This window comes from Eretmochelys imbricata, chromosome 3 (genome assembly GCF_965152235.1).
Source record: "Eretmochelys imbricata isolate rEreImb1 chromosome 3, rEreImb1.hap1, whole genome shotgun sequence".
NCBI lineage: Eukaryota > Metazoa > Chordata > Testudines > Cheloniidae > Eretmochelys > Eretmochelys imbricata.
This window is the reverse complement of record NC_135574.1, coordinates 186,963,972-186,977,638: the sequence shown is the minus strand read 5'-3', so window position 1 is coordinate 186,977,638 and position 13,667 is coordinate 186,963,972. Positions and strand designations below refer to the sequence as shown.

Below are 13,667 nucleotides of genomic sequence, written 5' to 3'. Positions count from 1 at the left end.
TGGCTTTTTGGGTTTAGCTAACGTTACTTTGGAAGTGGTTTAAACCAAACAGGAAAAAGCTTTCAGAATAAGAGTGTCCATACAGTGAGTTATACCACTATAACTATATTGGTTTAACTGTATTGGTCTGAATTAACTGGTAAACTTTCCCAAAAAGAGAAGCCCTAATTCAAGGCAATAAAGTCTAGTGAAGTCAAACACACTGTAGGCAGACATCTGCTTCAGCCCAGTGAGAGTGGTGTACCAAAGATAATGTTGACCCACTCAGCAGTGTCTTGTGATGGCTCCACTTTATACTGGAACACCTCACAAATAGGGTTTCGGAAAGTGCTTGATGGCCAGAGGAGGGGGAGCTGCCATGGCTTCACAGGGTTCCGTGCTGCCCTCTGATGGAGGCCAGGGCTGGGCTGGTTTGGTCTATGACCTGTGGCTGGTACTCCGCCTCTGCTGGGACATCTATTTGTGGGCCAAACAATCAACCTGTTTTACTGCAAGAGACATTATGTTGGTTTGGCCCAAGTAATTATTAGGGAGAAATGCTATAAGATGCCTCAGTTTCCTGTTCCTGGTATGGATTTTCCCCATGTTGAGTTTTGGTCACTATTAATTCAGAGATGAGACTTTAGGTGGTATTACCAACTCCTGATCTATTCAGTTCCCTAAATTTTAGTATGTAGTTCTACTGCAAAACTACTTAACTTCTTTGCATAAGTTTCTCTGTTTGTCTACCGTTAGAAGGCCTGTTTCTTTTTCACGGTCTTCAAAGTTGCAATTTCTTAATATATATCTCCACATCATTAAATATATATTATCACCACAGCATCCCCCCAAAACCAAGAAAAACTAGGTATCGCCTCCTTATAAAGTAGCTAGCATTTTTGTAAATGGATGTCAGTGGAGCTGAGCTTGATCCTAGCTATGGCTGGACTTAGCCCTCTGCAAAGGTTTGTCTTCATCGTAACAAGAAACTTTTGCAAGGATTATTTTTCCTTGAATCTGTCCAGTAAATTAAAAGGATCCCTCTACTCCTTTGGGTTCACTGTTTGCTAACACGAGTGGGCAGGATGAGTTATTACAGAGGAAAAAAATCAACTAGGGAACTTGTAGAGTACAGTAGCAGCGTCCACATGGGCACTTAGGGCGTGGCACAGCTGGGTAGTGTGAGGTAGATTTACACCGCAGACTGCCATGAACTTGTGTTTGTATAGACAAGTCCTGACTAAAAATACATAACTCCAGTATCATCGTAGAGTAACTTAATGAATAACTTGTTAAAAAATATATTGTACAGTATATAAACTTGTAGTTCTAAAAGATTTGCCTCTTCACAGGTGGAATGATTTAAATCAAAGCAATTTTAATCATTTAAATAATTTATTTTAATTGTATTTTGCATTTGTACTTTGTAGTTATTTTCCTAAAGAAAGGTTGGTTTTCTGCAAACCAGGAAGAAACACTATATTTGTACACATTTATTTAAGTCGTTACACCATTCATGTCATGGATTCAGATTCTTAATACATTTGTTAGAAAACGGTGAATAATGCATTTCTAATTTACTAGATTAATTTTTTTACTTGTGCTTTGTGTCAAGCACCATTTGAATGGGAATTTTAATGAAATTAAAATGCAAAAAAGGGGGATGTTAAAGTTATTTAAAATTAGCTAAATGAAAATACCTTAAATGTGCTGGATACGTTTAAAAAAAGATGATTATTAATTTTTAAATGAAAAACATGTTTTAGCACGATACGTCTTATATGCAGTTAATGAATTGAACTGATTGTTTCTTGCCACCATGTGCTTTGAGATTTTAGAACTAGTAGGTCTCATTCTCTCACCTAGTTTTTTATTCAGAAAGGAAAACCAGCTTTCCAGGTTTCTCAACTTATTAGTCTTCAACTTTTGAATGAACTAATTGAACTGAACTAATTAAATAAACTGAAATGAAGAAAATATTCTCTTTGAACCTGCAGAAGAAGGGCTGTTGTTGTCGAAAGCTGGTTTAGCACTTTGGTAGACTCTGGTTACAGGAGCTTAGAGAGGGCTTCTGCTAGTTCAGTGATTTAATTGTCTTTAAAACTTTAGTAGTAAATATATACTGCTTTTATTTTTAATTAAAATTAAATTAATTAAAATTAAAGAGTGAGTTTAAACCATAACAAAGGTTGCTATAATTGCAATTTTAATTTTAAATAGGTTTATTTTTAAAAATTTTAATAACATTAAAATCCTCTTTTTAAAAAAAATCATTTTTATCCACCTTGTTTCTTTGAGTTAAAGTTGATCTGTGTTTAAAGTTATACATTTGGAACATGTGTGGAATTATTTCCCAAATTGTGTTACATTCATATTTTCATTTCAGAGAACATTTAATCTCATATTTGTGTATTTTTATAAATATGGAAAAGTTTTTTTTCATTTCCATATTGTAAATAAGTTGTTTACTCTAATGTGTGCATTCATCTTTACGACTACCTTAAATTCCAGGGTATTTCTGTTGAGAGGAAGAATGTTAAGTCTTTTTTCATGTAAATTTATTCTGAATGTTTAATAAGATTTGATCAAATTATGTTTTGGGTGGTAGGACATGAAAGAGACTGTCAAGGCTGATTCCCCACTCTAGCATGTTGAGTGCAGAAGGTGGGGGCCTGCAAGGATTCTAAAAATTAATACTGCCCACTCCAGTTTGATATTAAACTCCCAAAGTTACAGCTTTTCTCTGATCTTGGATGGGTAGATGCTGCCGCCACCACCCAAGTGCAAAAAAAACCTCTCCCCTTTTGACCCAGGAAGGCACACTTGGGAATTCCTCCCTGTGGGGTACCCTCAAGCCCTTTCACGCCCCCCGCCTCCCCCCCACTACCCCTGGAGAAGAGCTGAGAAAGAACACAAAGGAAGTCAGTTGTTGCCACCAGCTAATTAAACAACATATGCACAAACCTCTTAGGACACAAAAAAACCCAATCCTGTTCTTAAAAAAGGTAAATTTTATTAAAAACAAAAGGAAAGAAAATACATCTGGAACTTAGGGTATTGCTGGATTTAAAAGAGCAAATATAATTAAGCATCAAGAATGGTTTTCTTGAGGTCCAGCTTAATGGTTACAAGCAAAACAAAAGCATTTGGGGGTTAGCACAGAGGAGTCCACAAGCCATAAAGAAATAAAAGAGAGAAATCCAATCGTGTCTACCTAGACATTCCCTGATCTACTTACATATCTGGGGTTTCAGGTAAGTAGGTTCTAGGTATGATTTTTCATACCTGGTTTAAAGCTTCTTACAGCATTGCTGCTCTGTCTCTCCTCTCTCCAGAGAACAACCACAGACAGACAAAGGGAAAGTTTTTTCCCAATTTTAAATAATTCTAGCCCTCACATTGGCTCTTTTGGTCAGGTGCCCCTCCCCTCCTTTTACTTATGGGCTTTTTTAACCCTTTACAGGTAAAGCAAGTAAAGAATAGCTACTAACAGGGATTTTGTAGCTAACTGGCTGGCTGGGTGCCCCTGCCCTCCCTCCCCCACCACCCCTTTCATTTATCAGAGATACTGTAAAGAGTCTTATACTCATAGCAGAACTGGTCATTTCATCCTCCTTGATGTGATATGTCATTCTGTCTTGACAATTTTAACACCAGTTCAAGTAGTAATTGCGTCCTTGGATATATTACTTATTGTATGGCATTCAGTCTATTTTGTATTGCACCTGAATTTTTTTTTTGAAAATCACAAATATTTATTTTTAAATAGGACACCTTGATTGTTTGGTCAGAAGCAGAGAATTATGATTTAGCGCTGAGTTTTCAAGAAAAAGCTGGCTGTGATGAAATTTGGGAAAAAATCTGCCAGGTACAGTTAATTTTTAAAATTCTAATTTTCAAATTTTGATGTGTCCTGTCTGCTTGTTTTGTGTGCCATAATTTTTAAAACAAAGTATAAAGTAAAATCATGTTTATATTTTTAGGATTCAGCTGCCTGTTACAGTAATTCTGATTCTTTGCTGTTCACACTGATGCCTGTAGTTGCTTAGAGGCCCATTAGAGCCATATTGTCAATTCCTACTAATTCCCAGAAGGCAGCTTCAGTTTGACAGAAAGTATAGATTTTTTTTTTTTTCTAAAGACAGCACATATTAAATAAAATATAAATTCTGTATTTTTCAGTATGTCTCTTCAGCGATTGGGGCTGTTGTCTCTTTTCAGCTGCCATTTTAATTATACTTCCTAGAAGAGGTGAAGTTTGAGATTAAGACTGAAATAATCAACTTTCCCATAAGAAACATTTTAAATCTGTTTCAAAGTTCAACAAAATAAATGGGCAAAAACTATAGAACTTACCTTCTAGCATTGAAACTCTGATTTCCGGTACTTTCTAATGTGGAAAGCTAACTCTTACAGTCCTAGTTTGCATATCAGATTGTCAAGCCTGAATCTTTGTTTAATTATCCATTATTATATTTGGCATTTAACTCTGGTCTTCAGTGGTTTACTCTCCTTGTGATTATGTATGGTTTAAAATATCTTTTATATACCAAATTGTTGTTTGTTTAACCTGGAGTTTTCCTTAAATTTAGTAACCATTAATTACTCCTGGGGGAATTCTGCATCCAAAAAGTCTGTGCACAATATTTTAAAATTCTGCATATTTTTTGTCAAAACACCCTATAATCACACCAGTTTCAGTTATTTTGGTAATTTATTTCAAAATGTGTGTCAGCAAATATGTCTGTAACAATACAGACAACAAAAATGATTCAGGGAATGTTTTTTGAGAAGTAGATTACTTAGTAGGCATATTAATACAGAACTCTGAATAATAATTCAAACTAAAATACAGAAATGTGTATCTCGCACCCCTCAGAAGCAGTGCAAAGGCTTGGGGGAGTCAGGCGTAATGGAGGAGTTAAATGAGAGGGAAATAATTGCTGGAAAAGAGCCTGGGAGTGAACCTGGAGGGTTATTATTGGGTATGGATGGGAGAAGAATGGAACGGGTGATTTTTTGGGAGGCGGGGGGAAGAATGGAGGGATTGTTGTAGTGCCTCCCCAGTGCAGACCCTGCCTGACCCCTAGCCTCTCCCATTCAGTCAGGCATGTCTTCTCCCATCCCCCTGTGTCCCTGCACCCCCTTCTTCCTCCCCCATGTAACCCTGCACCCCACTCAGCCTCTGGCTCAATGCTGTCACCCCACTAGCTCCTGTGGCCCCACCCCAGTCTGTCCCCCCACTAACCCTTCTGAATCCCAGTCTTTGTTGCCCCCCCCCAGCAGCCTCCTCTGTCCTCTTCCTCCTGCTTTCTCCTCCTCCCCCCGCACACCTATGTCCCTTGCTGCCTCATCTGGGCCCACAGGCAGGGTGCTATGAGGGAGGCAGCCTCTGTCCCTTCCTTCTCCGCAGCTGGCTGCTCCGGCTCCTTCTCTTCTGGCACCACAGCAGCCCCTGGTGGGTGAAAGGTGTAATTGCAGCACCTTCCCAGCAGAATCTATTATTCTGTGGGGGACATGAAATCTGCACTTACACAGTGGTCCAGAATTCCCCCAGGAATACATTAATATCAATGTAGGAAATGCAGCATTTTGACAATGCTGTTTACCACTTCTGGAAAAAGAAGAGAAAATAATTCTTGTAGTGACTGTTGACTGTGGGTTGAGGGAGTCCAACACATTGCTGCATTAGGCCCTAAATATTACTGAAGAAGAGAATATTTTGGTAATGTAATCTTTTCAAGAATTAGCAACCTTTCAGTCCACTTTCAGATTGCTTTTCAGTTCTCTTCTTGGAGTAAGTGAAACAATAACAAATAATGAGCCAACCGTGTTAATTTTTTGATCAGTTCAGTATACTCATTGGCTTTTGTTTAACTGTTCTCTATAACAAAGATCAGAGGACCTAGCCACTGATCTTCATCCAGAGGTGTGTTCTGTGTATTACCCCATTAACTTACATTCCATGTGTCTAACTTCTGTCTCAGGATCAGGCTTATAGGGGGATAGCCTCATATTATAATAATCCTTAATTATGAAATTTATTTTTTAAAAACATTTCTGTATGTGCTCTTTAGATATAAAAAGACAGCTAAGCTTTCAGATTTTTAAATGCTATACTAACAGAAGTTATTTATGCCATTGTAACTTAACTCAAAAGTGTGTAACAAACTAAATTTATTAGGTCTTTGTTACTATTTTGAGCAAAGTGTCTATTTTTCATGATGGAAGTCCATAGTTTTGTAAACTAAATGTAATGGTGAATGTTGCTAAAGGGAGATGGGTCTCTGTCTACCCGTGACACAGCTGATTTGCCTCTCCAGGTGGATCAAGTCATGTCACTAAACCAGGCCTCTGAGGTGGTAGCATAACATCCTTTCGGACAACCAAGGGGGAACTATAGAGTGAGTGAAGCTGCAGAGAGAGAAAGCGTCCCCCTGAAGGGGCTTGGGAGAGAAATAGAAGTTCCAGCTGGTTCTTTCTTCTGGGGAGAAAGCTGGAGAAGACAGGCCAGGACCTGTCTTCTCCAGAGGTTTAGAAAAGAGAGGAAGAGATAGTATATCATGGAGAAAGGGCTGTGTCCAGGCTAAGGCCTGTTTGTGTTCATTTTGGAACTTTGTTAATAAAACCAGACCCCAGTAAGGGCTGTTGTTGGGCTTGTGGAAGCCTCTTTTTGAGTTATCAAGGAAGCAAGGGGGAAACTTGAGTCTGGGCAGTGCAGAGCCACCTCTGGCCATGAGGGGGCATAGGGAAGGTGGCTGACCCTATTACAGCGTTATTCAAATGTAAATATAGAGTAAAACTTCTAAGGGGCCTAAGTTGCATTTTCAAAAATGACATTGACACTTAGCCTAAGACTCATTTTTTTTCAATGAGACTTAGACTCCTAATTGCAGAAGTTACTTTTGAAAATTTGATTTAAACACTTCTTGGTATTTTACTCATCATCCTTGATAGTGGGTTTTTAGCATACATAGATCATTTAGATTTTGTAGGACTTATTCTGGTCACTTCCTGGCTTATAACTGTAATAACAAGATAACAGAATTGCACCACTGTAAAACTAATACAAGAAGAGAAGCAAACTTTAGATCAGAAACCTGTTTTGAGATTGACATTTACATTGGCCTTTTCAATTGCATTAATTTGATAAAGTTAATAAGAGACCATGTTATGATCCGTGATTGGATCTTGTCAGGGAGAATGGAAGGAAACTAGGAGTGCCAGGTTATGCAGTTAGCTCAGCCTACAGAAACAATAAAATGTGCAACTTCCTAGATGCATGTTTTAAATCAAGATGGGATATTTTTCCACAAAATATGCTCTAGTTCAAATGTTAACTAATTTAGGGAGGGCTTATGGTCTGTGTTACCCGAGAAGTCATACCGGAGATGATCACAATAGCCCTTTCTGGCTTTGTAACTTGTGTTTTGCTACAAAGTCAGATTACAGTGAAAATCTATAGAAATCCTATTACAATGTAGAAGTGAAATAAAATGATGTAAAGTTAATACACTCATTTAGAATAATGCTCATCAAGGTTTTTTGCTTGTGTAGGCTTAAGGCTTACTCTGTGCCTGCTATTGACTACATATATGGAGTGAAAGGGAACTCTTCCTCCCCCTGCAATCTGACCACAGTGATGCATTGCTTGGGCAAAATTGTGTTTAATGGGGTTGGGTTTAGTTTTCTGAGCTCATTTTCTTTGGTGTTTTAAGACTTATCCTCAGTATAATTATGGTTCTCAAATATTACTATAAGTACATGGGCAGAAATTAATATCGCAATTCATTGACTAGGTAGTGCTTTGGGTTTTTCTTTGTTCATGGAAAGGACAAGGGTTAGTGCACTACTGACTTCGCACTGTCAAAAATAGTAGAGTACCATTCTTGGCTTTTGTTGCAAAGGAAATTAGTTACATGAGTGGGATCAGATTAGTAGTGACTACAAAGTACTCTCATAAATGTTTAGTGGTATGAAATGAGAATCCTGCACCTAAAAATTCTGTGCATATTTTAAAATTCTACAAAATTCTGCATATTGTCAAAATTACACAATATAATCACTCCAGTTTCAATTACTTTAGTAATTTATTTCAAAATACCAGTCAAATAAAATTGCTGTGTGACTATTCCTGCCCATCCCAAACATTCTATGCAGCGTGACCCCTGGTGGCAAGTAGGGTCAGACTTTTGACTAATACCTTACTGGATGATTTGTCAAAAGTTGAGGAATGGTCAACATTCGCTCATCTGGGTTTCCAGGATCGTAGGCAGAAAAAGTCAAGTTGGAATCACTGTGACCTTCCACTGGAAATAAATCTGGACCCACTGATTTAATATCAGTCTTTGACCTTTTGAATGAGACCATTGAAAACAGAACTCCTATCCGTTCTCAATATTAAGCATTCTGTGGCACTTTTTAAAAAGTAGCTTTCCCTGGTCTTCCTTCCTTCCTTTCCCCTCATATTGTGTAGCCTGCCTAGAAATAGGGATGGCTGTCATGCTGATATCAAGTAAAACCAGTACAATGATTGCTTTTAGATTGCCCCTTACCAAAGACCACCTCAGAGAATCCTTAGACACATTTGTTGAGAGCAGTTCTGCTCCACCTTTATTAGAAGACTTCCTCTCAACAACTGAATGTGTTGGTCTCTTTACTAGTTGCTTTACACATGTTTCAAAACAGTTTGTAAAACAATGCAGGAAGAATTGTGCTATGTTATTTAGGTGTATTATATTTAGGTTTTGTATAAAACAGTCCCATGGAAGTTTTTATGTGGAGAATGAACAAATTAAGTTTTCCTTCACAGCATCTCATAGTGCTGCTGTGGTTGACCTTCCATATTTCCATTTTAAACACTGAGTTTTTAGGATATACAGCTCTTCCATAAAACTTTAATTTGTATATCTTGGATACCCTGAGTTTGTTTAGCTAAGTATTTTTCAGCTCAGCCCCTGCTGAGGCTCTTTTTAATTATTTATTTAGTTAGTTATTTAAACTAATGGGATAAGTAGCTGGGTGGGTCTAGTCTCTGTAGCTGCCTCTCTACCCCTAGAACTCTACTAGGCAGGGGAAGGCCTACTGCAGAACAGACTCTTTGTGTATGGGGAGAACAGGAAATGTAGGAGAACATGTAAGACTTTGCATATTCTTCATATTTTGTCAAAATAACACTCTATAATCATGCCAATTTCAATTACTTTGTAATTTATTTCAAAACACCTATCAGCAGCTATGTCTCTAACAATCGACACACAATTTCCCTCAAGAAGTAGAGAGTTAAGGAAACCCCTATGACAACCTAGTTCCTGCTTCTTTGCTTCCTCCGCTACAGAGCCCAGCAGGAGGGGCAGACACCCACACCTCTATCCCCCAAAGCCCAGCTGCAGGGACCCCCCCCCCCCCCGCCCAGACACTTGCACACATCCCCTATCCCCGTGAGCCCTGCTCCCTCCCTCCCCAGCCCAGACACTTGCAGACCTCCCCCAGACCCAGCTGCAGCCTGCCCCTCAGCCCAGATTCCCACACCCCCGACACACAACCCCTCCCCGGAGCCGAGCCGCAGGCCCCTCCGCAGCCCAGACACTCTCACCCCCTGCCCACCAGAGCCCAGGATCCAGAAGGAGAAACAGCCTGATTCTGGGTCCTGGGCTAAAATGCAGTTTCCTGCACTCCACCTCCTTCCTTCAGGGCATGGTTAGTACTGCAGCTGCTGGGAATCCTGCAGCTCCCTTCTCTTCTTCCTCCTCCTCCCCTCCCCTCCCCCCCTGCCACCCCCCGGAATTTCTGCGCCAAGTGTATTCCTAGTTATGTAATCCAAATGCTGTCTGAGCTTGCACTTGTATTTTTAAGACTTTATTTGTGTTTATTTTGCAAGTCACTTTCAGACCAATGTCCAAAATAGGAAAGGAAACAGTTGTTTTTTAATAATTGGGTTTCCCTAGTGCTTCTGCTAGCCCAGCTTACAAAAAGGATTGTTCTTTTTATGGTATTCATTATATGCCTACTGTATAAACTTCACTATCTCTATGTACTTGGACATTTTAATTACTTCTATAATATGACTTCAGTGGAATTACGAAGAAGCAAAGAGCTTTAAGATTTAAAAAGTTACTTTGTTTTGAAATAAGTGTAGAATTTTTAAATGATCATTATTTAAGGCTAGTGACTTTATTTTCATACATGGTTGTGAAGTGCCTAGCAAGCTGTTGGCATTACAGTAGAAACTGCAAAGTTACGAACTGACCAGTCAATGACACACCTCATTTGGAACCAGAAGTAGGCAATCAGGGAGCAGCAGACATACCAATAAATACATATATATATATATATATTTTTAATTTTTAAAAAGCAAATGTAGCCCATACTTTGTTAAACTACCTAAAAAAAAGGGAGGGTGGGGCAGCAGCATTTTTCTTCTGCACAGTGAAGTTTCAAAGCTGTGTTAAGTCAATGTTCAGTTATAAACTTTTGAAAAAACAGCCATAGCATTTTTTTTGGAGTTACATCCATTCCCAAGTTGTCACTCCTGAGGTTCTACTGTATATAATTATACATGAGTTATTTAAATTACCAACTTGAATGTTTTCTGTAAATCTGTGAATATTTTGGGATAAGACAGTAATTGTTTACACTCCATTTTTAGGTTCAAGGTAAAGATCCATCAGTGGAAGTCACACAGGACCTTATTGATGAATCAGAAGAAGAACGCTTTGAAGAAATGCCTGAAACTAGTCATTTGATTGATCTTCCTACCTGTGAACTCAACAAACTTGAAGAGATTGCTGACCTAGTTACTTCTGTTCTCTCCTCACCCATCCGTAGAGAAAAGTTAGCGCTTGCCTTGGAAAATGAAGGCTACATTAAGAAACTATTGCAGCTTTTCCAGGTTTGCGAAAATCTAGAGAACACTGAAGGTTTACATCATTTGTATGAAATTATTAGAGGAATTTTGTTCCTCAATAAAGCAACTCTGTTTGAGGTAATGTTTTCTGATGAGTGTATTATGGATGTTGTGGGATGCCTCGAGTATGACCCTGCTTTGGCTCAGCCGAAAAGGCACAGGGAGTTCTTGACCAAAACAGCAAAATTTAAAGAGGTTATACCTATAACAGACTCTGAACTTAGGCAAAAGATTCATCAGACTTACAGGGTACAATACATTCAGGACATCATCTTGCCAACACCGTCAGTTTTTGAAGAGAATTTTCTTTCTACCCTCACTTCCTTTATTTTCTTCAACAAAGTTGAGATTGTCAGTATGTTGCAGGTAAGTGAATCGAAGGAGGTGGGGCGGGATTGTAAATTGAGACTTCCAATTATGATTTTGAGGTTAATTGTACATCTTTAATTCAGTGTTGTGTAATCATGTATATCTTTCATTCTGTTTGCACAGTATCCTTGGTGCTTCCCCACACTTCAAACAGATGTTAATTTTATGTTTTTTGTAATATAAATTGAGTTTAAAGTACATTACAACCATCTGAAATGTATCATATACTTCAAAAACTGATTATAAATAGCAAAATGATGCAGTGGAAAATGGTGAATAGACTAGAAGTACCATAATAACTTTCACACATCTATAGTGTGATCCTCAATCTGTGAGTGAATTACAACGCATTTTAAACTGTTTTCATCAGACAGCATGCAGTTTTATTTCTCTTATATTAATGGATAGCAACACTTCAGTGTGACAAAGTATTTTCACAGCAGATCATTAATCCCCCATTTGTAATAAGTATAGCAGGAATGTTTCTGAGCATGTTATCTACATTAGTGCTATTCATTTGTGGCACCAAGTAAGTGCTCTAAAATAGTTGCTCTCAATTTTTCCAAACTACTGTACCTTTTTCAGGAGTCTGATCTGTCTTGCATACCCCTAAGTTACACCTCATTTAAAAACTACTTGCTTACAAAATCAGACATGAAAATACAAAAATGTCACAGCATACTATTCTGAAAAATTGCTTGCATTCTCATTTTTACCATATAATTATAAAAGAAATTGACTGAAATATAAATATTGTACTTACATTTCAGTGTATAGTATGTAGAAAGTATAAACAAGTCATTGTCTGTATGAAATTTTAGTTTGCACTGACTTTAGTGCTTTTTATGCTTTTTTGTAAAACTAGGCAAATATCTAGTTGCGTTGATGTACCCCGTGGAAGACCTGTGCATACCTTGGTTGAGAACCACTGTTTTACAACAACCAACTTAATTTGATTAGTGCTTCTTGACATCAATGCCCCATGGTGGTATTTAATAATAAAAGCAAAACTGTCGTTGGGTAAAGGGCTTAAAAACATTTATCAGACACTAGCCAGAAGTACTAGAAGAATAGCTTGGAGCATCACCAGGAGGTACCAGAGGCAGTGCTTTGGTGAAAGGCCATTTATGCTTCACATAAAATTGTGGGTAGTCTCTATTTTCCAACCCAAGTTCTGTTGCTGTATTATGCTAGCACCAGAGTAAAACTGACAGATACCTAATTGGTTTTATTCTGCTCCTGCTCTAGGCCGTTGTGCAGAGAGGGTTTTCTCAAAGGGTGAAACTGGTTAATCTATGGGCATGGTTAGCCTCCAGGAAAGGTGAAGGGAATCAGAAGATATACTAATGAAAGTGAGGGATCAATAAAAATCCCAGAAAGAGAGCAGAGAAGAGGAAAGCATAAGGGATGGGGTGAGGAGTGAAATTCCCAGAAGGTGCACCAGAACACTGAGACACAAGAATATATATAAAGTGAATTGCTTGCTTTTAGGTTGTGGATTGTATGAATTTCTCATACTTAGTTAAGTTTGACATTTAGTTAACTGATTTGGTAGCCTAAAGAAACTCAAAAATAAAACCGTCGACTAACAACATTAATAGAAGAACTTGGGTTTGATACAGGTTTCTCTTAAAGATACAGGTTTCTCCCTCATTTATTTTTGTGTATATGGGATCTTGCTACAGATAAAAATGAAAGCTCTTGATTTTCTGAGACACCATCTCAGGACGTTGTGGTCATTGGGTTTTTGGTTTGTTTTTTGGTTTTGTTTTATTTCTCTTCTTCCCACCTCCAAACTCTGTTTCAGGGTGCTGTTTTTCCAATTTAGGTTTCATCAACTTATTTGTGAAAGTCTGATTGTGTCTTAACAGAAAACTCTGATCCCTGTGCTGATTAACTCCTTTCTTTACTGGCCCCTGAGGAGTGCTTGAGGCCTTGATGTGTTCTGTCACTTCTCCATTACTCTCAGCTATAGTAATGAAAATTTTGCAGTCTTGAGTTTACTTGATTTTTTTTTCTTTAAGTAAAATTAGATGGTAGCTGTAGTTGCACACATTTCAAAACCTGGCTACTTGTGCGAGTGGGGCATACTGACATGTTCATCTTTTAAAAACTACTTTCCGTAGGCCACCTATTCCACATCAGGATGGCAGCAGTGGGAGCTGCTGCTGCTAAAGGTGTATGTGAATGAAAACAGTCCCTTCACATGGGAGGGAAAATCTAAATTGTTGTATTACCCCCAGTAGTAAAGACATGCTTGTCTCAGTCCCTGGAAAAATCATGGAGCAGGTCCTCAAGGAATCCATTTTGAAGCACTTGGAGGAGAAGAAGGTGATCAGGAACAGTCAACCTGGATTCACCAAGGGCAAGTTATCCTTGACCAAGCCTTCTGTGAGAGATAACTGGCTCTGCG

General features: G+C 38.4%; 1 protein-coding gene across 2 annotated transcripts in view; it reads left to right on the top strand.

The window, feature by feature from the left end:
• Nucleotides 1–13,667, top strand: part of PPP4R3B (protein phosphatase 4 regulatory subunit 3B) — a 68,377-nt gene that overhangs the window by 6,592 nt on the left and 48,118 nt on the right. For both annotated transcript variants that reach the window (XM_077813955.1, XM_077813954.1), the window contains exons 3-4: nucleotides 3,749–3,847; nucleotides 10,628–11,251. In XM_077813955.1, coding sequence (XP_077670081.1) covers nucleotides 3,749–3,847; nucleotides 10,628–11,251 — 723 coding nt within the window. The remainder of the gene's footprint in view (nucleotides 1–3,748; nucleotides 3,848–10,627; nucleotides 11,252–13,667) is intronic.